At 41.9% G+C, this 26,181-nt stretch overlaps 1 protein-coding gene across 3 annotated transcripts; it reads right to left on the bottom strand.

The window, feature by feature from the left end:
* Nucleotides 1-1,291: 1,291 nt before the first annotated feature.
* salr (spalt-related) lies at nucleotides 1,292-17,862 on the bottom strand. 3 transcript variants are annotated; one of them, XM_070216151.1, is made up of 7 exons: nucleotides 17,673-17,862; nucleotides 6,985-9,655; nucleotides 5,947-6,107; nucleotides 3,055-3,313; nucleotides 2,762-2,994; nucleotides 2,488-2,685; nucleotides 1,292-2,116 (listed from the first exon to the last, which is right to left on the bottom strand). In XM_070216151.1, exons 2-7 carry the CDS (start codon nucleotides 9,584-9,586, stop codon nucleotides 1,754-1,756), a joined length of 3,816 nt encoding a protein of 1,271 aa, XP_070072252.1. In that variant the 5' UTR covers nucleotides 9,587-9,655; nucleotides 17,673-17,862; the 3' UTR covers nucleotides 1,292-1,753. The 3 variants fall into 3 exon arrangements, with proteins under 3 accessions (XP_070072252.1, XP_070072250.1, XP_017011278.2); XM_070216149.1 differs by lacking the exon at nucleotides 17,673-17,862 and adding an exon at nucleotides 10,756-11,114; XM_017155789.3 differs by lacking the exon at nucleotides 17,673-17,862 and adding an exon at nucleotides 10,875-11,114.
* Nucleotides 17,863-26,181: the final 8,319 nt, after the last annotated feature.

The raw sequence follows: 26,181 nt of genomic DNA, 5'->3' as shown, positions 1-26,181 counted from the left end.
AATTGCCAACAAAGCAGCATTCGTGCTGCAATGCCAAAACAGAGGGTTGCAATGCTCGGAGGTGTTTATGTGCAAGTTGATGGCTGGAATTCACAGAGACTGCCTGATGGCAATGGCTAATAGAAATGGCCCCTCTCGGAAAACTTTAATCCAAAGGAGCCTTTTGCTGCGTCAAATTTATTAATTATCCTCAATTAATAACATAAATGAGTCGTATTTAAACTCAAATAAATCAAATAAATAATAAATAAACAAGTTTTTATTCGGTCTTTTCTAATGGTATTTAAATGTAACTAAGAATTTAGAAAGTTTCTAAAATAATCCAAAAAAAAATTCTTAGGTATGAGTAGATAAATACACCCAAATAAAATTTGAAATGAAACGATGATCGATTTGATTTCATGTGGTATGAATTTACGTCATGTTCCTTTTTGCTCTCTTTTCCAATTCAGAGAATCTTCAAAAGCTTATAAATACCAGAAATGTACCATGCGCATATCGATTAGATCCCGGTTGGTTTTTTTCTGTTTGTAGGTACTTAATGTTATAGGTTCCTTTCAATGTAGTTTCGTTGACTTTGTATTAGATTCTATATTATATTTTAAATTGTAAAATCGTAAAAATAGGAAATATTTTACTACGGAAGCAAAAATGCCTCATTTTACAATAAATCACTCTGATATTTTAATCTTCCCCCAATTGATGTGCACCCCTTAGTCAATTATTTCATGGGGTATTTATTTCTCACCCTGCGCCCCACATGTGCCCCACTTATGAGAGATCCCGCTTCGAGTGCATCGGGTCGTGTCTATTGTTTTGGCAGACAACGCCTGTCATATTTGGCGAACATTTATAATTCGCGGCGACATCAAGTTGTTGCGGTCTAGAAATTATTATTTGTTGCATTGTCGTCGCGGGAAGAGGCGCTGCTGCCAAAATGACAAGGGAATAATTAAAAGTTTTGCGACTACGCGATCTGCGAGAGACACAAAGAGCGCTTCGACCAAAATTTGTCTGGGCAAATGAATCAAAAAGAAAACATCTGTTGGGAGTGGAAAATGCGCCGAGGCGAGGGCGTCTCGCCCATCCCGAAGGCAATGGGGATGGGATGATGAATGGGCTGCGCGTGGCATGTGGCACTATCGAAGGAGGCGCACTTACCGAAGCTGCCAATTTGCATGAATTTATTGAATCCATCGTAACTGCAATCCTCGATCCCCGATTCCAAGCGGAATGCTTCCCACTTCCCGGAAAAGAAACGTCACAACATTTTGTTTTTGTTCTTTGCAATTTCGCTCGCCGGCTTTATTTTTGATCATTTTTGTCGCGGTTTTTTTTCGGTTTTTCGATTTCAATTTTTTATATGCAACTACCACAGTTTACATTACGTGTATTTATCGGTATATGTGTTTAAGTATATCTAGGTATAGCCATAAAATTAGTTAAGTTCTGACCTCGCAGCCTGCCTGATCCGGTTGAAGGGACTCCTTCCTCGATCCGCTATTTTTACAACTTACCGGCTAAACTTAATGCATTTAAATGCCTTGAAGATCGCTATCATTTAACCGTACTATATATATAATATGTATAGACACAAAGGATATATTCGTATATGTGTGTTTTTTGGGGAGGGGGGTGTGTTTGAGTTTGAGTTTGTGTCAGTGCTAGTTGAAGCTTAGCGTAGGGTAATGCTCAAGATATGTACTCCACAAAAACCATGTGTGTTCCAAGACTAAGATCTCATTATCATCAGTTACTTCTCCGCATCTCTGGACTCCGACTCCTCGTTGTCCCCACCTCCGGTGGCCTCCGCCTCTGCCTCCAGCTGATCCTCCTGCTCGCTGAAGCCGCCGCCGGCCTCGTTTTGATTGTTCTCCACCTTGATGCGACTCAGTGGATGCCATATATTGCCGGAACCCTCGTCCTCCCGCAACGAGGGACTCTGAGGAGGCTCCGGTGTGGGGGACTTGCTGCTGCTCCGTCGCTCTAACCCATAAGGATGCTGGGCCAGAAAGCCCGGGAATCCCAGGAGTCCAGGCGGATAGGGATACTTGCCGCCGTTGGCGAAGGGCGGCGGGGGAATATTGGGAAAGGCGCCGGGACTCAGTTCACCAGGCTGGCAAATATTCAGAAACATAAGAGAAAATAGAGGTCACCAGTTAGAAAGGTTACCAAAGAAAAAATATAACTGTATCATAAGAATAAAAAAAATATTTGAAATGTAATCAACTTAGTATGGAGTTAATATGTAAATAAATGTATAAATAAAATAAATAAATAAATGTAATAAAAATAAATAAATGTAAAAAAAATAAATAAATGTAAAAAAATAAATAAATGTAAAAAAAAAAATAAATAAATAAATGTAAAAAAAAATAAATATATAAATGAAAAAAATAAATAAATTAATCATTAATAAATAAATAAAAAAATAAATCCTTTTTAAATTTAACAAAAAAGCTTAAAGATTTTTTCTAATTTCCTCACCTTTGGTGGCAGTCCGTTAAAAAAAGGCGGCAGGTAGGGAAAAAAGAGCTCCGGTCTTCGCTGCATGAACTCCTGTTCGGCAGTCGGTCCCGGATGACCTTGACCCGAGTTCGGACCAGGACGCATTGGTAGCTCCAAGGACATTCGACGACCTCGCCGCGAAGTCGGATTCGTCCACATGTGAGTGCCCATGTGCACCTGAAAGCGGGATGGATCCGAAGAAGACTCTGTGGTGAGTAACTTGCTATAAGGATAATATAGAGATTAGTGGTACCTTGAGATTCCCCTTGGTGGTGAAGGCCTTCTGGCACACATTGCACTGGAAGGGCTTGTCGCCCGTGTGGGTGCGCATGTGGATCTGGAGGGCGGAACTCGAGCTGAAGTTCCGGCGGCAGACGTGGCAAAAGTGCTTGTTGTTCACCGGAGGATCCAGACTGGAGGTCGGGGGACCGGCGGACATCAGAGCCTGCTGAAAGTCAAGGGGACTGGCAGGGAAACGATGGGCATCTGATGGGAAGATACACTTAGGCTTCTGGAAAGAACTTCAGGTGGCACTGAGTGACTTACGGAGCTGCATCTTCATCAGCGACTGCTCGGCATCGCCGGCATCCTGGGGATAGTTCGACCCAACTCCATTGCCAGATCCTTCGCCAGCCGAGGCAGCCTCCTCCACCATCTGCTGCTCCTGATCGGGATCCTCTTTGATCGGCGGCGCTGGGGGATTTTCGGGGGCAAAGGGCAGGGCGTTTGCCTCCGGCAACTTGTCACCCGATGAGGACGACGAGGAAGGCGGCTTCTTTGCAAACAGATTTGGATTGAGAGTGAGCTGAAATGCGATGAGATACAAAGTTACAGGGCGAGATACTTTCGCGACGGGCGCTAATTTCTGCGCATTTTCAGTTAAATGTGCCGTTAATCCCGCCGCATCAGACTCGCGCCTCTTAATAATCTTATTTTTGCCGAAAGAGAAGGAGAGAGGGCCAAAAACATAATTTACAATTTTCCTAGGCCGCATGTATCGCGTGTAATAATGCCAACTAATTATCTCGCGCAGACGATGCCGCCGGGTCTCATATTTTTATGGCAAAACAATTGTTCGCCGAGAGGAGGGATTGGTGATGGGGGGATAGAGCCGAAAACTACTTGGTGGATGGTGTCCCCGGCAGACGCGACGAACAAAAGATTAAATAATTTTGCATAAAGCGTAGCATAATTTATTTGCATTGAATGCATCGCACACACCGTCACCGACCCGGCGCAGGCTCCCCTATATCTCTAAAGTCCCCCGATATATATACCCGATCCAGAGCGAAAACATACCAGACGGAGTCGTAAATTTCGCATCATCATAATGCATTCTCGTAATTACTTAAGATTTTTGAATCATTTAGAAATTTCAAGCCCAAAAGATGATGCCGATTCCCAGCCCCACCTACCACCTACCATCTCTCATCTCCCATCCCCAAACAATCCCCATACCATCCCCATCCCCATCCCGATCCGATGTTCGTCTGCTCTAGATCATCAACAATGTGCTAAGCGAGCAAAACGGAACGTGGCCGGTCCTCAACCAAAGAAGTACAAATGCAGTCTGATGCCAAAAAGAGGGAAGGGGGGATCGCAGCGGAGACTTGCTGATTACCAACTGAAAATGTTATGACATTTACACTGCATTCACATTGCCACCAAAATAGGGAAAGCAAATAGGAGCGGTTCAATATAAAAAGTGTTAAAAAAAATATTTTTAAGTTAAATATCTTTAAATAAAAAGAAAACAAATTAAAATAAAAATACAAGAAAGAAGTGTTTGAAAAGACAAGAAAAAAGAAGCAAAAATGGTTACATTTAACCTTTTGGGTGCACTTGAAGAAAAACTTGACATGAAACGCTGATCTCCGAAAGAGAAAAATCGATATTGCATGGTAAAACGAATAAATACCAGAAATTAACCATGTACAAATCGATTTGATCCCGGCGTGTTTTGTTTGAGTGTAGTTTTACTATTTAATTAGGCATATGCTAGGCCCATTAATCTTTAAAAAAGCCCAAATTGGGACTTGTTTATTAAAAAAAAAAAAAATAAATAAAATAAGTAAAAAGTATTGATCAAATAATTATTAATAATAAATATTAAACATAATTTTTTCCCGCAAACTCAACTAAATAACCGGCCCTGCCCGCCTCTTCAAATTCCGCCCCTGGACCAAGACATTCGCTTTCAATTTTGGAAATACTCCAAGAATGTAAGCCATAATGAACGATGTCATTAGTCATAGAGAGACAATGCCGCACTGCGTGCCCCGGCCAGAAATAAATATTAATACTAGCATTTGTACTTAAATTATGGGCAGCCACAGCAGAACCACTCCATCTGAGCATCGAGGCAGCGAACGCACTTTAATAAATAATTGGCATTGTTGGGCGATGTAATCCGGGCACTTAAAGCTCTCTCTCTCCTCCATAGATGAACCTGCGAGTATGGGAGTCTGGGATCTGCGATCTGGGGATGGGGTCTAAGTTTCCATTTCCAGCCCAACTTGGCGGAGTGGAGGCCGCAAAGCGGAACGCCAACAATTAAGGCGAAGCTATGCAAGTTGGCCACAATTTCTTCATAATAAGGCCCAGTCAGTGACGAGGCGAACACGCCGGGCAATTAATAATGTGCTCATAATTTGTATGGTCGCGGCCAAAACGGGCTGTGCTCCATCCATATTTGGCCAAATCAAGCCAGCCCCAGGAGCGAGCTGAACCCGTGAACATTTTAATTAATCATGACCAAGGCAGGCCCGAAGAATCGATTCGGACTCTCGCTGCCAGATGGCACTAGTTCTCAAAGCGAGAGTTGAGGTGGGATTAGGCCGGCTGGATGTGATGTAAGTGCTCCCGTATTGGGGCAGGGAATGCTGCTCAGTGGTTAACTATGGGAATGATTAGTGGGTTGCAGCGGAAAGGGAAAAGTGAGTGTGCAATATTAGAAGAAAAAAACGCAAATTCTTCAGAACTTTGGTTATTTAATGTCCTAAAAATTTGTAGGGTTAAATAAACTTTTATAAAATGGGATATTGCTGCCCAATGTTTAACAATGGATGGATTTCATCGAAAAGGGAAAAAATACTGTGCAGTACACGAAATAATGGAGAATGCAATATCACGAATTCTTCAGAATTTAATAATAATTTAATGATATCATAACACGAATTCTTCAGCATTTTTCTTATTTTGAAAAACGCGAATTCTTTAGGAGCTATACAATTAGATAAATAATAAATGATGGGGTATGCAACAACGTGTTTTCTTGACCATTTTTTTTATTCTTAAAACTATAAGCCTAAAGAACTTTTTTAATAAGATAACAACGTGAGTTCTTCAGGATTTATCATGCGCCTAAATTTATTACCGACCCTTTTCGATTACTAGGCAAATTTTACAACATATTTCTTTAAAGGTTTTAACACTCACCTTGGCACCGTACGGCGATCCAGCGTCACTGCTGTGGGGGCGGAGGGCGTGGCCCGTCGCCGGTTCTTTGGCATGTTCGCTCTGCAGATGGCTCTCCAGGGCGGCCAGGCTGGGCAGCATCTTGAAGCAGAGATTGCACACATTGGGGGGCGGGTGCAGACCTGCGGATGGGGGCGGGATGCAGACAAAGAGTTACTCGCGAGGTCAGTGGGGGACACATAATTCCCGCCACGTGCTGCCGAATGTCGCTCGCCGCGATCGCAGATATAATAAATATCCATCCGCGTAAAAGGTTGTGACATAATGAGGCGACAGATCGCTGCTCGATCGTTTGCGCCTCTTCTCCGCGAATCGGGAATGCGCCAATGTTTATAAATAAATTGCGGAATTTGGCATAGGCATATCAGACATGGACTGGGATGGAGCTGGGTGGAGTGTTGCGACTGCTTTGTCTCGGTCCAATTGAGTTATGTCGCGGCCAGATCGCAGATTTATCGCACTTCCACTCCACTCGGGCTGCTTGGCAAACGCTGACGGGGTCAAAGGTGGCAGACAAAGAGGCTTTGTCATCTCGCATCCCCAAAAGGGAGCGGAGAAGAAAGTTAATGTCAAGTGTGGCGACGAACGGATACGCAGTTTGCCGGATTTATTTATATATCATTGGACTTGAATGTGTAAAGCGATTGAATGGAACGCCCCATGAAAAGTGAATCTATTTTAATTGCCAGTTTTTTACATATATTTTGGGTTCTTAAGAAAAGCAAGTAGATATAACTACATAGATTATAAAGAACATCGGATTATAAGTAAAAAGAAAGTATTAATTTCTCTTTATAAAAACTATTATAAAGATTTTTAAAAATGCATAGAAAATGTTTCGGACAGACAGAATACAATTGTTAGAAATATATTTATAGAACTTTTAATATTTTCTAATAGGAAAATTCTAGAAGTTATTAAAATATCCCCAAAATACATATGCCACTTCCTTGAAAATGATCTAAAGTAAAGATAGATATAAAGGTTATAAAAACTTACCCATAAATCCGAGTGGACCGAAGGGAAGCAGGGGAAATTTGGCGTGAGCATGACCTAGAGCGTGCATTTCTTCGCGGGCAGCTGCCATGAGCAGGAGATTCGGGGGCATGGGCATCCCGAGCATCCCAGGAAGACCTCCACTGCCCGATCCTCCGTTCGCCAGTCCGGTTCCGAAGATGCGACTGGTGGATGAAGAAGGTGAGGAAAGATCCATGGCGGGCATCTCCCCACTCTCGCTGCGTCCGCCGGCCAGATCGGGATTGGAATGAGATCTCTCGTCGGAGATGTCGTTAGGGATCCTACGCTCCTTCTCCCTCTCCTTCTCCCTCTCCCTGCTCTCCAGCGGATGGGGCGTGGCTGTGGCCGCACTGGAGTTGTCCCTGGAGTCGTCGGTGCTGTCCATGGTCATGAACTCATCGAAATCGCCGCCCTGCGACGACTCCGACCGCTGGCCCGAGTGATCCGAAATGGTGGTGGAGAAGTCCAGGGTGTCCGAGGTGCCCAGCGACTTGTTGGAGTTCTGATCCTCGATGCCCAGCCGCTCGGCCTCGCCAGGATTAGTAGGACCACCTGTGGCCTGCCCACCGCTGCCATCGTCCATGGTGTGGATGCGAATGTGCTGCTGCAGGATGATACCATTAGAGAACTTCTGGTGGCACACGGGACACTTGAACTGGCTCCTCATCGGCGGCTTGATCTTGTGTATGCTCATGTGGGCCTTCAGGTTGCCCTTCGTGGCGAAGGCCCTGCCGCAGATCTTGCAGCGAAAGGGCCGCTCGCCGGTGTGCGTCCGGATGTGCATCTGCAGGGAGCTGCGGCAGGACATGACCTTCTGGCAGAAGATGCACTGGTTCGGATCCGTCAGCTTGTTCTCGATGTTGTCGACCAGCTGCTGCAGCTTCGAGGTCTCCGACGTCTTGTCGATCTCGATCAGATCCTCCCACGACTTGTCTATGATGCGCTCCATTTGGGCCAGCGAGTACTCGGCCGGTTGGGATTCCCGGCTCGCCGATGAGCGTCTCACCAGCTTGGCTATATGCAAATGCTCGGCGAGATCCCGTTCCCGGTCCTCCTGCGGAGGACTCCCAGCACTGCTGGTCTGTCGCTTGCGAACAGAGCCATTTCTTCGAGAATTAGTGACTGCCGGTGGCTTGGAGACCTCCTTTTCGGGCTTCTCCGGTGGAGATGCCTGTTGAACCTCTGGCTTTACTTCCTTGGGGGTTTTGACACGCTCCACGGGGGAGTGGGACTTCTCCTTCTCTCGCGAAACTGGCTTGCTGAGATCTTCGGCCTGCTGAACGGGAATCGGTATAGGAATTGAAACCTCCTGCCTGCTGTTTAATTCCTCCTGTTCCTCCACTTGCACCTGCTGAACCTGCTCCTGACCACCTGGTGCCGCTGGAGGCACAAAAGGCAGGCGATACTGCTCGGCCTGCCCGGAATGCCCCACGTTGGGCGCCACTCCTGGTGGCAGCAGCATAGGTGGAAAGATCTGCGTGTGCCGCTGGTAGTGAACCTTCAGATTGCCCTTCGTGGTGAACTTGCTCCCGCAGACATTGCAAACGAACGGCCGTTCGCCGGTGTGGGATCTCAGGTGAATCTGGAGGGCCGAATAGCTGCCGAAGATCTTGCCACAGTACTTGCAGCGATGCTTGAAGATCTCGCCGCGACTCTGGGCCTCCTTGGAGGCGTACTCCGAGTACTCCTCCTGCATCTGGGCGGCATGGAGGCTCTGGGAGGCGGAGTCCAGGACCTCCTCGGTGCGGCGCTGCAGCATCTCCAGGCAGTTGGGCTCGTTGGGAGCCGGCGGGGGATCGTGGTTGGTGATGATGCTCGAGGCCAAGCTCGAGCTGATGTCGCACATCATGTTGTTGGTAGTGGGTTGGTAGCCCTCCGGCTCCGTCTTCCTCTCCTCAGTCGCCCTCTTGTCAGTCTTTGAACTCTCCTCCCGCCGCGGCTCCTCTTCCTCGTGATCCTGCTCCTGATCCTCCACTTCCTCCTCCTTGAGGCCATTGGTTGGCTCATCCTTGGGCTCCTCCTCCTCATCGCTCTGAGTTTGCCTGCCCAGGGCCGCAGCCTCGGCCCTTTTCAATTGACTCTGCAGGTGCTGGATGAGCTGCAGCTGCATCAGATGCTGCCGCTGCACATTGAAGATGGTGGACTGCACCATGGCCAGATCGGCGCCCTGATGGCTGCCCGCCATCGCCGAGGCGGCGAACTGGGCCACCGCCACTTTGGTATGTTGTAGGGCCTCCAGCGAGACGTGACCACTGCCCGGCAGCGATTCCCGGCCGCTGGACGAGATCAGCGAGAGGTCGAGGGCCTCGTTGCTGTTCTCCAGCTCCTCCTGATCCTGATCTTGATCCTCGGCCATTTCCGTTTCCGATTCAGGAAGTGCCTCCGCCTCCAGTTGCGGCTCGGTGCCATTGTTGTTGCTATCCGCATCCAGTTCCTTGGCCAGCAGGGCGTCCCTATTACCTATTTCCCGATCTCGATCTCGATCCCTGTCCCTGTCGCGGTCCCTCTCCCGCTCGCCGCTGCCGCTCCTGGTTCCGCCGCCGGTTCCACGGTAATTGATGCGGTTGCGAAATATTGAACACATTATCCTCTCGATCGGAAGCGCTCACCTCCTGATCCCAATTGCCGCTGAGGTCTGCTCATGGACTGCACCCTGGCAACGAAAGGGGAGAAGATATAGGGAAAATCTGGTGAGAAACGCACATTTTCCGATTTTCCAGCCAGTAACACTGATCAGCAAAGGCAAGTGTTTGATTCGAAATAACTTAAATATAAACAAGAAAGGAAGCTACCTTCGGCCAGCCGAAGCTTATATACCCTTGTAGATAAAAGAATACTCACTCGGTGCAGTTCCAGGGATTCCAGATTCAGCGTTTCGATTTATTTCAATTTTGTTTTTAAGTAGTCAAGAATCAAAACGCCTACTTCCTACAAAGTTACAATGAATTTTCTTATATTTGATTGGGAGCCTTAAGATATAGTGGTCCGATCCGGCTGGCTCCGACATATGTACTACCTGCAATAGAAAGAAGACCTTCGGGAAAGTTTCATCGCGATAGCTTTAAAACTGAGAGACTAGTTCGCATAGAAACGGACAGACGGACAGACGGACAGACGGACAGACGGACATGGCTAGATAGACTCGGCTATTGGTGCTGATCAAGAATATATATACTTTATGTGGTCGGAAACGTCTCCTTCACTGCGTTGCAAACATCTGACTGAAATTATAATACCCTCTACAAGGGTATAATAAAAAGCATTTATTAAAAAGTTTTCGTTTTAGAAATGGTTAAATTCAAGCTCTCCATATATCAAAAAACTATTTAATTTAAGGTACTTGAAAATCTAGCTGCGCAGTGTTATTTACCAAGATATTATATATGCATATGAACGGATCGTCACGTAAGGCGTGCCCGGTCAGACTTTATGATAAATTTTTGAATATATGAATAGCGGCGTGTCGCAATTTTAGACGTTGAATAAACGAACTGGGCGCATATGGTTAGACGCGTATAACTTAATGGCAACCCATGGATCTGGACTCGCGGCTGGATCGAGAATTTGGATATTACGGAGTTGGCGTGGACTCTTGACCGGGTTGGAGGAACCCCAAAGAGTTTTGCATGAGCCAATCGCGTAAGAGTGGGTAATTTATTGATTTATTACACGGAATCACTCAGCATAACTTTCAGCCTACCCAGATGATTGAGTTTGTGCCTCGAATCTGTCGGATTATTCCACCTAATTTACCTGACGCCGGCAGATATCGGCTATCGAGATATAAACATAGTCAAAAATAATCCGTTCGGCGGCGACGAAAAGAGGGTCACCACAGATTTATTAAGAGTTGCAATGAGAAAGACATATACCTAATATATCCCTCTGCACAGATTTATCGAGTCTTTCGTCTTCCGTAGTCTCGCATTGAAACCGGGAAATTCTAGAGATAGTCGGGTATTTGATCTCTGCCTGGTGTAGAATCGCCTTCCTGCGAGAAGAATAACGCAGCGAGCTCCCAAGAACCACCAGTTATCCGTAACCCCCATTTTGGAACGAACTTGACTATGAATTTGTACACATTCTATCCGACATTAGATACCATATGAATGGCCAACTTGGGGGAGTTTCCGACGAGGGTTGCCCAATACCAACTAAAGTGTGCGATGTACGCGCCGCATAAATTTTAGGAGCAAATCGATTTCAACATAATTCCACACCGTTTCTGAGTTACACTTTCAACAGGGCCACAAATTCTCGATTCCCCGAAGCCCCGAAAATAAGGCTTGCACACGGACGGCCATCCCATCCGCATTACGGCCGATTGCTTTATGATTATTTCCCGGCAATTAAGACAATTTATTGGCAAAGGTAAACACTCGCCAGATACATGTGCAGACGAAGATACAGATACAGATACAGATGCGTGGCCATATCGATTCGACGCACTCGAAATCATCGGCGCACACACATCGACTCCACTATTTCTATCAATGCCGATGGGCTCATCGGAAATCAATTTGTTTAATGCATAAGTGGGCTGGCATAGAGTTGGAGTGAAGTTGGATTCCAAGATTCCAAGTCGGGACGAAAGTGTTAACCGAAACTAAAGTGAGCCGGGCCACAACTTATTCCACTTGAGCTGATTTCTTGAGCGATTTACGCACAGCCAAAAACATAAAACTTCCGCAATTGCCACGAAGCTTTAAGAAGTTCCACAAGTCTGCGGTGGGATTCCATCAGAAAAGTTTCAAGCCTTCATTTCCTTTGTCACTCCAAGGGAAAAGCCCAGGGAAAATTACAGAAAACGTGGAATAGCCAAAGTTTCCTGCCAGCAGGTGGTCCCAGCCTCTCGAAAGGAACTCTAAATCTTTCGGATCTTTCAAGCGCCGTCCGGAATCAACACGGCGTCAATCATTAAGCCAAATCGTGAATTATGGTTGAGTATATATGCTGTTTAACCCCCAACCCCCCCTTCGAAACGTCTTCAGCGGATATTGATCAAAATTCATTGCAATTGGCTTGATTGATTGATGGCACAGTGCATATATCCGGGGCCAATTGGCTCTGTTGCTCTGTTTTAGGAGCCATCGAATGAATGAACCCGAATCCAACGTAAACAGACACTTTGGAAGTCTAGCCAAAGGGGCGAAAGGGAAACGGAATGCGAGATCTTGATTGAAGTCTGTTGTTTCAACCGTCGATCGAGCACGAACGACTGCCAGTCCATCGGCGGACATCACTTTATTGGATTGGAGATTTTCGGGGCAGCTATCGGTAATTCTGACAGTCTGACGGAAATTACAGAAAGTGTACATATTTCGAAAATATTATTATTTACCCATTTTAATCTTCTTATTTGTTAATATAGGGTAAAACGTTAAATAATGTCCATTTACTGGAAGTTCTTCTAAAATTCAATTATCTTTAAAGGTGGGATGGATTTGATTTTGATTCTTTTGATCATAAAGATATAAAATTAATTTTTGAATTATTTTTATTCTTTTTTTCTATTATAATACTCTTAAATAGTGTACATCTTATGGTTTTGGATCTCAGACATTGTCAAATTCAGCTGTTAAGTTAAAAAAAATATATTATTTAAAGAATGAAAACAGTAATCTCTTAAAACACAATTGATGAAGATAAAATACAATCTTCTAAAGTAGCCTTTATATCCTGAATATTTTGATTTTTATTTCACAAGTATTATAAATTTCAATATAAAAATGTGATAGATTTAATTTAAAAAAGAAGTACTCGTTCAAGTACTTCCCACAAAAAGCATGATTCATTTTCGAGGATTGTGTGATAAATAGCCACTCCAGTTTCACTTGACACATGCCAGGCTTATGGAAAAAACTCCCGCAAGGTGAACCTGAACCCCACGCTTCTTTTTCCTCCCACTGAATTGACTTTCCAAAAAAACCCAAGAAAATATGGGAAATAAAAACGGTTGAAGAAGCAGAGCGCAAAAAAAAGTGGGAAATTGTTTGAGGCAAATTTATGAGCTTCGCTTAAGCAAGGCAACTGCGTCTGGTTAACGCTCCGCCGATGAGCTCGGTACACAGCCGCATGTGTATATATATTTTTTGTATAGTGAGAAGTCGGGGGATTTAAGGCCACTTCAGCATTGACCATTTTGCATGAAAGCCTCTCTCGGTTCCCAAACGAAAATATGTCCGAGGCAAAGGGGCAGCCAATAACAACGGCGAACCCGGGGCAATTCAAGTTCCCAGCCACCAGCCACCAGTTACCAGTTCAGAATTCCCATTTCCAGGGGTCCCCTTACAAAATGTCTGCAAATTTATTAAGCTGAAAAAATTTTATGAGTTGAATTGGTATAATTTTCATATAATTTTTGAGAAAGAAGCGAAATGGAACGCTGCCAGACGGCGGCGACGGTCAATTCAACCAGTTGAGCCCAGCGGGGGGTTAAGCGCCACACACACCTCTACAAAATAAGTGTGTGTGTGTGCGTATCTGTGTTGGGGAATGCAAATGTCTGTGTTTAGGGAGGAGATGGAGGAGAAGAAGGTGGCCAGAAGAAGGGTCTGGAAATGAATGAATGGCCTGGGAAGAAGAGGGCTAACTCAGATACCCACTCACACAGATACCCCACCGCACACACAGATACTGCACTCACACACAGACAGACAGGGGAGTCCGATTAAAAAAGCCTTGTAGATGAATTTGTATTGTTTTGCATTTGCTTTTGGGGCGCTACTTTGTTTTTGCCTCCGCTTTCGTCGGCCGTTTCCTCTGCTTCCTTGCCTCTTTGCCATTTCGTTTTTGTTTCGTTTGAAAGGAATAATACGGGGTTGTTGGTGGAGTTGTTAAGCTGCCATTGCAAACAATTAAAATCATAAGAGACGCACATAAATTATTCATGGCTTAATCTAAAGTGGACAATCTATGCAAAGTACCAGGGCACACACACAAGCACAGATGTGTGCCTGTATATCTCGTTGGACACTTGTTTATCCCCCTGCCACGCCCCCTCCCCCTTCCCCGTCCCGCCGCCCACACATGAGCCATGGCCATTTTTGATATTTTGCCAATCCTCGTCTCGCTCTCGTTTCGTTTTAATTACTCATAAACGAAGGAAATAATTGCATTCAAGTAGCCACACTTTGTTTTTACCTGTGCTTTCCTTCCATTTTTGGCAATTAAAAAGGACAACGAAACGAAGGAGATTTGGTTTCCAAATTTTGAATTTCGGTCTTGTTTTTGCCGGAAATGTGAGTTAAACGAGGCAATTTTCTGGTTCTTTCATAATGTAATGGTACCTTGGGGATTTTTTTAGTGTTTCATTTTAATTTCAGCATTTCACAATTTTGTTAACCTAACATGTAGGGTTACTCATAAAAATAGCACTTTAGATGCTTTTAAAAGTTTTAAAATATAGAAACATTTTTTTTTTAGTTTTTTTTTTGTCATTTATATTTTTAAAAAGTTTTTGTACTATAGATATTCATTTGAAATTTACTACTTTTATTTATTTTTTGGTGTCAATGTACTTTTATAACCAAAACTGAACAATAATTGTTATTAAATTGTATTGTTTTTATTACTTTATATTAAGCAATTCATATTAAATTGCTTTGAATTTATTTTACGTTTTTTGGTATCTATTCCACGTTATAATCAAAAATAATTGACAGAAATCTAATTCCATCTGAATTTTAATTTGCTCTTCTTATAATAGAAACAATTAGTTTGAAATTATAATGCTTTTATCGTATTAAATTACAGAATTCATTGAGTGTATACATAAATTTAATTTTAGTTATAATTAGCTATTCCACCGCAAGTCGTGTAGATCCGGAATAAAATCAAATTTAACAAATGGATTTCGTTATTAATTCAGTCGAATTTTTTCGCTGTTCATTTCCGTAATTTGGCACAAGCTAGTCAAGTCCAAATTTGTTTTGATGAATATGAATTGAATTTGGTTTATTACCCCGGCAGAAAGCAATAAAAAGGCAGCTCGGCGAAGGCAAAAATCGGGCAGGTTCTAACAGTGTTAGAATGGAATCCAACTAATAAACTTGCGCAGCGAGCGAGCAATAAAAATTCAATTTATGCGGTTTATTGAATTAGCGAGCGGAATTAAATTGAAAATTCACAAATGCAGAAATGCATGATATAGCTGCATATTTGAAGACCCCGTTGATCTAAAAATCGGGGTAGGGTGGGGCGGGTTTCGCAGATGGATTGATATATAGACAGATAGTTTCGCGTGTGAGGATGGGCGCTGTCAGATTCAATGGCCCACATTACAGAATCACGCTGCGAATAATAAAAACATTTTTCGCCAAATATTCGCATTCAAAAGCTACAAAATATGCCGCAAACTATGGTCGAGAAGTCGGGAGGGGAAAGGGTCTATCCGATAGATACATTTTTATATAGCGTCTATGGCCGCACATTTCTGTCATAACACAAAATAAATATTTCATCCGTCTGGTGTCCGCTTGGCTCGCTCGTTTTTAGTATTCCTCGCTGCCATCGTATTTATTATTAAAATGAAAATAAATTTTATATCAAATATATAATCCAAAGCCAGGCGAAAGGGGGTGAAAAGGGGGGTGGGCTGTGCGAAAAGCCAAATGGTAGGCGAGAAAAATGAGAGATAGACTCGGGCTAAAGCGCTTCGAATTTTTACAAATGAATTTATCGCCAGGCCAACGAGGAGGGAACAAAAAATAGATGCTGTTGGTCGCTGAAATGAAATCGCGCGACTCATAAATTAATTAAAACAATAAAACAATAAATGCACGAGGGTTATTCGAGGAGAAAGTCTTTATGTGTCTATATATCTTTGTATCTGGCTTGCAGCTGAGTGCATTATTTATGTCGGGCATGCGTTGCATCAATTGTGACTGGATTGATACGGTTCTAACATCTCTGCGTTGCTTCACAAGATGGCATTTTCCCCCCTTGAATCGATGTTTCTTTGACACACTGACTTGACACCTGTCATCTTTTCGTTTAACCCTGGATGGGCAATGTCTGCGAAAGTCTTTCTCCTCCCACTAAAAGCCAGATCCCTCCCTCTTTCAATGTTAATTTTCTCTTGACATGTTCTTGTTGCTGTTCCATTGGCTTGGGATATTGTTCGACTTGCTCGTGTTGTTGTCATTGCATAACAAGCACACACACATCCCATAGCCCCATGTCATTTCCTTGGGCACAGACTCCGCATCGAGAAGAGCGAGGAACAACGACCTTTCGCCCATGTCGGTGCCGCCTCCCCCTTGACCCCGCCCACCGACCACCTTTGGGGCACAAAGTAGTTGTATTTATGTTAACTTTGACATAAGCTCAACATGCAACTTTCGGGCTGCTCCGTTGCAGTTGCATGTCCTCGCATAAAGTGTCAAAGTTAAATAATCTAGGCACTCCGATATTTCAAGGGAAGAGGGAAAAGGTGAGACGAGACAGTGGTGCAGTATAGGAAAGTAGCCTCAAGCTCAATTTCGATCTTGTGCAATATGTACTCCCCAATTTGTAGGTTACTCAGATGACCAATACCATTTGTGTGCGTCAAGAGAAGTCAACGTCGGTGATTATATACATAATATACTATTTTACTAACAAAAAGTAACAAGCCTATCAGTACAGAAACGAGATTTTAAGAATATAAACTTAATAAAATATAGAACTATTAGCTGTTATTATAGAGATGAAATATAGTTTTCACCTTAAAGGTTTACTCAGAAAATAAACAAATTGTGCACCAAATGACACTACGACAGTATACATTAACTTTCTTTTAATATCATAGTTTAAAACTGGGACTAATGGTTTATACAAATAAAAAAATACCAAATTCAATAAAATCGTAAGTTAAAAACCGAAGAAGACGTTTAGGTGTAAAAACGGCAACTTCGGTAATGGAAATACCCCCATTTATTATTATATCTTGCTTCATAAAAACACATCTTTCAAATTGAAGTTTCCTTACACTCAGTTGAACATCAAACCAATTCAAAGGAAAAGCAATAGCAAGTGGTCTTTCTATTCCACAAAGGGTTGAAACCTGTCACAGTTCTTAGTTCAAATCACTAGAAATATTCAAGACATTATGCGCACTATTTACCATAAATTGTACCACTTGAATATCCTTTCCCTAATATAATTCATTCGTTGGGTTTACACAGTTACAAAGTTCGAGTGGCTGGTTTAATTAAAGTTATAGTAAATTTAAAACGTTGACTTATTCTTGGGCTTTAAGAGGTTTATCTTTTCCAATATTAAACTCCCTAACACAAAATGACTTAGGAAGTTAGTTTATTATTTGTCTTGAAAGTTTGTTTAAGAGATTCTTTAACTTTAGGGTTATGCAATTGAGATAATTTTAATAAAGGAGCTTAGGATGTTTAGAATATTGTTCAAAGTACCAAATCGAAGTTCTTTAAGTTCTTTCTATTAACATACTAGAATTTTGTGTTAGGTTTCCCTTCATAGAAAAGAAAAACATTTCTTTCTAACCGTTTCTAAAACCACTTAAGTTAACTAAATTTTGATTAATGGAGTTTTTCAAATATTTATTTATTTATCTTAAGATAAGCTTCTTAATAATAATCATTTGCAAGTTTACAAAATTAAAATTAAATTTAAAAAGGTTTTTTAAATTAAAATTAGTAAAATATTATAAAACTCACTTGATTTCTGTCGCGTTGCTCCTTTTTCCTTCTATTTTCACTTAGTATCCTTTGGAAAGCATCTTTTTGTGGGGCTGAGTATCTCACGGATGCCGTCGGAAAAGCGGAGTTTCAGTTTTTGCACAGGATATAGTTGGTTCCAAAATCGAGTTTATTGCACATTATCCCCCCGCCTCGCCATCACCCCACCCACTCTCTTGCCTCCTCTTTCTCTCCTTCTTTTTGTTAGCTTTTTATTTGTTTTTATTTATATTTGTTTTTGCTGTTTTTGGTGAGTTACTTTTTACTTTTGCGGCTTGCGATGTAGATTTTATGATTAATTAAACACGCGCGACCGCTCAGCCCACACACACACACGCACACACTGGCACTCGCATGCCCCCGCCCCCCGCACGCACACCACGCAGCGTGTCCGTGTGCGCATATATATATATATCAGTATGTTTATATATATATATGCGTAAGCTGCGGAGGCGGCGGTAATAAAAACGCACTGCGGTACCGTTAGACTCTAAGTGGAATTGGCAATCTGAGGGATTTCAGTTCTTGGATTCTTGGGTTCTGAGTTCTGGGAAAGGCGCTCTCGACTGGCAGGCTGCTTTTTGGCTCGCTGACTGAAACTATGGCCAAGAATCGAAATCGGAATCGGATCGGGAATCGAATCGAAATTCTCGGGCTGGAAACGAGTCCGAAGCGAGAATCTCGAAAACCGAGCGGAGTCGAGTGGTGGAGAAAACGAGTGTCCTTTTTGGCGACTGCGTTGAGTGGCGCCCCCGCGCGGCCGGAGAGCAATTGGCGGAGCGGCAAATGGCGACTGAGGCAGCGACGTCCTGCGAGCCGGAGCGTCGACGGCGCTCTATGGAATCGGAATCGGAAAAAAAACAGGAGTTGCCCAACGTGGCCGCCAAAATTCGCAGCAGCGAAAGCTTCTCTGCCGCACGCGCTCTCTCTCTCTGGGGCTCTCCTCTCTCCGCCTCTGTTAGCGGTTAACAGCTGGGGAAATGGCGTATAAGACTGCAGTTCGAATGTTAACACCCGTTAACCCGACTGTTAGCCTGGGACCCCATATAGCTGTGCTCCTCTAACCGCTCGCTCTCCCTCTCTCTGGGGAGAGAGAGAAAAGCAGCGAAAAGAAAAAAAAAACCCACATAAAGTAATCCAACGAAACGTCTTCGTTTTTTATGAACGTGCGCAGCGGATCGGCAAATAAATAAAAACGCATATATAGCAAATTATGACAACTTTAGGCGGAGCAACGTCGACGCAGGCCCTTATTTTTTGTTCTTTCTTCTCTTCTTTTTTTCGAGACTCCTCTCGTTGGCTCGGCATCCCAATCATATTTCCCTTTATGTGCTCGCTGCTCCTTTTATTTATCCATATTTCCCTTATGTCAGCTTCCGTCGCTCCTTCTGCGACTGCTTCTGCTTCTTCTTCCTCGACGGCGTCTTGGCCGCCGATTGTCCTTTTTTCGCAGCAGGGATTTCGGATTGGCCAGCGATTTGCCGACGGGAAATTCACTTCGAAGCAGATTTCACTGAATTGGGATAGTTTTTGGGAGATTGTGAAATACTAATATTATATTGTTAATTTTCCTTTAAATTCTTCCTTTAACTAACCATTATTAATTGGCCATTTATATTTAATTTTTTTTAATATGGTAAACATGTATTTTCGTAAGCTTGAGATTTTGCGTTAACTTAGTTCGTGTGGAATTTTTTCAGGATTTTTTTCTTCCAATTTGGATTTTATGTTTTATATTTTTATAAAGCATGTAGACTTATTAAAAACGTTTAAAATCTTGTTATAAAATCTTGTTATAAGGCTAAAATTAAATCAAGTAACTATTCCATTCTTATCATATAAAAAATGGATAATATTTTCCAACGGTGGTAATCAAAATTATAATCTGCAAACAATTACTACAAATTCTCTTACAGATCTCAAACCCTCCAAAAATATTCCCTAAGTTCGCATGAATTATGCATATGTGTTTGTCACACGATTGCAGTACATTTTATTCAATTCGATTCGATTGGATTTGATTTGATTTCAGTTCGGTTCATTTCGATTGAGTGCATCACGTACTGCCTGCACATACCATATTATATGCACATATCTGGAAATCTGCATGATATCTACAAGGCAACCCTAAATATTCCGCGTGGAAGGGGTAACAGCTGCCACTTATGATTTACTAAAAAACCATTCCAGTGGCAACAAAAATTTCAAAATGGTTGTTATAAAAAATGAATTGAAAAATGAAAACGAAATGAAACCGAATGAGTTGATCAAACAAAGAGCACACGCAAAGCAAACAGTGATGCGACCTCTTTTCCCAACCCCCGTGAACATCCCTACTTAAAATTGTAGATCCTGCCCACCTATACAGACGTATATGATGATATCAAATAATAACCCTCTCACTTGATCCCTCTTGTTGCTTTTGGCAAATTAGCAGGCTGTACAATAAATTTTGTATGGTAAAATACCATTTAGAACGAAAATAAATTAAATTAAAATTAAAAAATACCATTTAGTCAAAAAGAGAATAACAGATAGATAGAAAAAAAGATGGCAGCTTCCATAGACACAAAGTCTAAGAAATCGCCCCCACACCAAAATCATTTATCACAAAAGAATACCCCCAGAAAAACGAAACCGAACCCGTAACCCATTTGAACTTCGTTTGGAAGATCTTCTCTTATTTTTTAATAATCATGGTGGTAACCCTTCTCTCTCTCACTCCAACAACTGCAACAGAGCGAGAAAGCAAGTGGCATTTCTATGCAAAGCATCTTAAAACTCGTTTTTCATCCAACAATTTTTGATGACGCCGATTTGTCTCCACAATCATAAAAATGGTTTGGGAAAACAGAAAAGTTTTGGAGTAGAATCATAGAGAAAAAGAGAAAAAAACAAATCAAAGCATTTTCCCGACCAGAACATAATTAAATTTTGGAATAAATTATTACTACACATTTGGGCAGCAAATGCGACAAATCTTCGCTTGACCCTCACCTTAAAAATCGAAACCTCAAGGAACCCGTTGAACATCTTTTATAATTTTCGGTTTCCTTATTTTTTTTTCTCCCATTTGTGATAAGAGAACGTGAGAAGGTTAGGAAAGGTTATGGGAGATGTCGGTGGGATCAGAGAAGTAAGCAGGTTTCGTTCTTTTTTTACATAAACATATTTTGGGAAATAATATTTTATTTGAGACCAAAGTGGTGGGAAACGGAATTTTTGTTATCAAATTTACTAGCCAAAGAAATAATATAACACAATAATTTAGTTTTAAATACCTTAATTGCGTTATTTTATGTGAATTTATTCCCATACATAAATCCAAGTAGAGAGATATATATTTTTTGGTCACGTCTAATTGCCTGACTCATTAGGCACTCGGCCCTAAGTTGAGTTCCAATTCCAAACTCTAACGCATCGCGACCATCAATAAAATGTAAAATGCACGTCGCTCGTTTGATCGAGATCGTTTGCTGGGTCTTCAATATATTATATCTCACGTGTGGCGGGAAATGAAATAAAATAAATTGAAATTGAAATTAAAGCTGGGAAAAGTTCTCTATTTTTATTTTTCCCATTTGCCGTAAAATTAAGTACTTACCAGTACCGAAGGTTCTTTTTGTCTGCGTGCGGGTTAAATGGTTTTTTGATATGTTTCGAGTGATTTATGTTAACGATGACACTTTTAGAGGAATCGATACATACTTAAGGTTTGGGTTCTCATAGGGTTGTCTTTAAATTCTAATTCTCTTTACTTTTCGGGTTTAATGCTTTCAAATAATTTCAGTATTTTGATTAGTTTGCCTGTATTTATTTTCCTTAAATTTAAAGTGAAGATAAATATCTTTTGTATGCAATATTTGTGTATGTTTTCAAAGTTATTTTTTCCATCGGCAGGAAATACATATATTTTTATAAAAAATATAAGTTTTAGGTTTACTTTAATTTGTATTCTGCTTTCAGGTCAGTTGGCGTTTGTATATGTTGTACTTGCCATTCATTTATTTTTCTTACTTTTCTCGATTTTTGTTTATTTGCAATAGCCTCGTTTAAGTTTATAGAAAATACATAACCTTTCTAACTGTCTTGCCTACATTTCCGATCTGAAGTGAATTTAATTTTCCCGAAAAACACAGAGACAAACCCCGAAAGCTGGCAAGGCATTTAAGAGTTGACCTTGTCTCGGGCCGATTGTGGGCGGTGGCGGGTTTTTGGCTCCGGCACTTTGGGCCATTTACCCGATTGCGTTTAATCGATTTCTTTGTAAACTGGAAACCAATGTCAACAGCCTCGCACAGATAAACTCACACAAATAAACAAATTCCCTGGCAATTCTGGCAAAAAAGGAGCCGACGAAATTTGCTCCTTTCGAGCGAGAAAACATTTACACACTTAAACGAAGCAAAAGAATTCCTTGTGGGGCGGCATAAAATCTATATCGCAAGGAAAACTAAGAGATTGTAGTGCAAAGAGAGCGAAAAGGATACGGAAAGGAGTCCGGGACAGGACTTTCTATTCCCCGCCCCCCTGGGCGACTTTTCGCTTAGGTAAATACTCGAAAACAGTTTGTTCTGTGCGAGGGAGAGCGGCAAAATGTATCTGTTGGATACATATACATATATCGACTGCCAGTTCTGTCCTTGTTCGGCTCCCATTTTAAAGTGCCTCCATCGATTTTTTCACTCAGCTCGGAAACTTTGGCCCATAACTCAACTTTTGCGGCTGCCATTGGCAATTAACACGCCCCCTATCGCCGCCCCCGGGAACCATCATCGTTTCGAATACTTAATGGCAAATTTATGTGGCGCTGCATTCTCTCCTAATGAAAATGGAATTCATAAAATAAAGCAGCATAAAACATTTGGGGGACTTGGCTCGTGGCAGCCACATGTTCAATCGGAGCAGATCGCCAAAGTCCCGCGCTGAATGGGGAGTCGGAATCCGAGTGCCCAGCAGATGGCGGAGAACCTCTGGAATTGGCTGAGGAATTTCCAACTAACATAAATTATATAAATCATATTTTAAAAACTGTTGAGCAAATATGTTGAGATGATCGAGGGCATCAAGAATTCTTGGGGCATGTAATCGTGGCCACAAGGATAAACTAATATATCATTTTTAATATTTTAAACTTAATTACTGAATTTTTCTGGGAATAAGGTTTTAAGACATTTATTGAGTTCATTGACTTTCATAAAGTTTGCCAAAATAATAACAAATAAATAAAATAAAGGTAAGTCTAAGCTAGTGAAAGATAAGCAAATATACAATTTGTTATATTCGCCTGATCTCTTAATTTATTTTCAACTCTTTGTAAACCTCTTTAAAACTTAAAACACATCCTTTATACACCTATGTAGATTCCTCTCCGAAATGCTAATAAGCAAATATACAATTTTTTATATTCGCCTGATCCCTTAATTTATTTTTAATTTTAGTAACCTCTTCGTAAACCTCTATAAAATTTAAAACACATCTTTTATAAACCTATGTAGATTGGTCTCCGAAATTCTAAACATTTCGTTACGATAAAAGCTTGACCTAGCAACTGTATCTTTAACTCACATCTGCGGCTGCTTTAAACGTATCATTACACAAGCCCTTTGCCTGCGTCCGATGAAAATTTAATGACAATTGTTGCATTTAAATGTTGGCCCATTTCGCCGGGCTCCTTCAGACCCTTCGGCCACGCCCCCTGCCCGCATCCCACCGCCCCCAAAGCACCGAGAGATAGAGTCAGGGCCCCGACAAAATCGATAAGGTCCAAAATAGACATGTCTGTTCTGCTTCTGCTTCGGGTTTTGGGTTCTGGCTCTGGTTCTCTGGTGGCGTTTCCTTCTTTTTTGTTGCCATTGCTGGCGACGTCAACAAGATATATTAGCTGGTTTCATTATGAGGGGGATTCCCCGTTCATTTCAGGATGCGTCGAAGAGTGACGAAAGTGGATGGGCCCCATACATCCCCCTCCCCTTCAGTCATCTGGCAAAGGGATGTCCTTGCCCTCGCAAATGCTGTTGCTGCTGGGCGACTGTGGGTCCTGCACTGAAAGATAATTTAAATATTCATAAAAATCAATTATCTTTACTCATGCATCTAAAATAATATTTAAAATGAATTGTTTATTAATAATCTTTATATTATGTGGCTAACCCAGCTACGAAACAAAAAGGAAATGTCACTCTATAACTAGGTTATTTTTTTCTTAAATACAAATCTTGAAAAATACCTTATGTGTTCTTTAGAAATACAGTTTCGCATTTTTTTCAAATTGATTTTTGTTTTCATCTGTATAGAGAAAATCTTATTGATAAGCAGATAAAATCCATATTATCCCTCCGATCGTCTTGATGTTTTAGAGGATGAAAACGGAAAAGACCCATACTTTTTCTGAGTGATTTTCACGTTCATCTAGGCCCTACACATGTGTGTGTATATCTACCTTTCTCTGTCGCACCCTCTGCAGTCATCTCTGTCTGTCTGCGACAATTTCCGCCGGCTTCTAAGCGAGAGTCCTTGCCAATTGCTCTGCCCTCAGTGGCAACTCCCGCCGAAAAAACTTTGTCCGTCCACGCCCCCATGTCTGTCCACCGCCCCTTCCTCTCCCCCTGCACAACCACCCCCCAAACCCCTCCTTTTAACCCCTGGCACCCCCTTAACTCTGTCTGGGTCTGGCTTTTTTGTCGCCATCGTCTCGCAGTTTCACTTTTTGCCAGCTGCTATTTCCCCAACGCCCGTTCAAATTTCCATTGCGTATGGGTGTAAATGTCTTATATAGTAACGAATATATATATAACTGGATACACGTATGTATATCCGAGTATATACGTTCGCTTAAGAGCGAAAGAGATGGGGAGACAACTGAAACCGAGAGCAGCAAATTGAAAAACCCACCAAAAAAAAAAGGAAAAACTGCGGGCATTTTTATGTTAATCAGGTCAATGGCACGTTGGAGTCCCCTCTTATCCCTCCCCTTCAAAAGCGAAAATTGGGCCACTAGTAGCGTCCTCTATTCCACAAAAAACAACAACAACACCACCAACAAGCTTTATTTTTGGCTGCGATGTCAAACAAGGTCTCTAACAAATTGTTTAGCTTTTGTTTGGCATTTGTTGCTTCTCCATAAAGTAGTTTTTTCTTTCAACTGTGACAAATTAAAACCTAGGGTTGAATGGGTTAAATTCGAAATGGAGGAGAGAGCACAACTCTTTCCCTATAGAACCGATCTCGACATTTTGTTGTGCTCTCGAGCGAGATATTTGTTTAGGCAGAATGAACAAACAAAAAACACACAGATACATGGGACATCCCTGGATCCATTGTTATCGGTGATCCTGTTATGATTCCATTTCATATCCAGCCAGCAGGAACTTCCCTTTTTGTCATTTCCGCCTCTCATCCGCTGCTGTGACAATTTCGAAATAAATTCCACGCTGTAAGTTGGTTTTTCATTGCGGATTATAAGGAGATTATGAATGTTTCTGCAAAGGAAATAATTCCATTGCATAATTCTCTGTCACATGAAGAGGGAGCTATTGTGAATGTCAAGTTACAAATATATTTAGGGGACCATTTTGATTTTTTTCAGAATAGGAATTTCTGTATTGGGACAATTTTTGCAATTTTAAAATAATTAAATTATTTATTTACTCTCTGGTTAAGAGGTAATTATAATTGGCCTATTATAATAAAATAGGGAATATTTTTTTAAAGGTCTTTTTTGATTTTTGATTTCCTAATTAATTCAACTAAATGAAAGTATTTTTCCTTTCTATACAAATGAGAGATATACATAACTTAATTTATGAAAATTATAGATTTAAATTCGCCATGAATCTCGAACAACTAGCAGATTTAATGATCCATTCAGTGGCGAAATCCGAAATCCGAGCCAAAACTTTTCACCCCCAACGCATCAAAATCGTCGACTGACAAGTACGAGTGTCTTCCATTCTTTCCTCCGTCCCCTTTCGGCTTTTCGAAGCGTAAAAGCTTTTTTCTGCCAGGCATGCAAATTTTATTACGCACGCATACACTCGTTGGAACATTTGTGTGTATGTATGTGTATGCCCACATTGCGGGGGAAGTCCATAATTATGTATTTATGCAAATTTCCGATGGAGCGAGGCGAAGAAGTGACGCCGCCATATTGTCGCATCATTTACCATTTACGAAATTGTTTAATTCAATTAAATAATTATGCATATGTTTTGCCGACACGCATGACACCCTGCAACCTGCACCCTCCGCCCTAAAAAAGCGACCCACCCTCTGCAGCACCCCCAAAAAACTCGTCGAATTACCAGCGACAATAAACTTTGCATGGGCTTTGTTACAATGGGTGGAAAGCGGGTGGGTGGGGAGGTGGAAGGTCGGGGGACGGGGTGGAGTGTGCCAAAGTCTTAAGCCTGCTTCAAGGAACGTGGTCCGTAAGCTAATTCATAAGCAGTGGGAGGAAAACACTCGGTACTGCACTGACAAATTTGTA

Source organism: Drosophila takahashii, chromosome 2L (genome assembly GCF_030179915.1).
Source record: "Drosophila takahashii strain IR98-3 E-12201 chromosome 2L, DtakHiC1v2, whole genome shotgun sequence".
In the NCBI taxonomy this organism is placed as follows: domain Eukaryota; kingdom Metazoa; phylum Arthropoda; class Insecta; order Diptera; family Drosophilidae; genus Drosophila; species Drosophila takahashii.
The sequence above is the reverse complement of the archived record's forward strand: the minus strand, read 5'-3'. Positions and strand labels throughout refer to the sequence as shown.

Excerpts from the sequence above, each read along its gene's own strand:
- salr (XM_070216151.1), bottom strand. The coding sequence starts at position 9,586 with ATGTGTTCAATATTTCGCAACCGCATCAATTACCGTGGAACCGGCGGC. Across the intron at positions 3,314-5,946 it reads GATCGCCGTACGGTGCCAAG|CTCACTCTCAATCCAAATCT; the intron begins GTGAGTGTTAAA and ends ATCGCATTTCAG. Across the intron at positions 2,117-2,487 it reads TTAACGGACTGCCACCAAAG|CCTGGTGAACTGAGTCCCGG; the intron begins GTGAGGAAATTA and ends AATATTTGCCAG.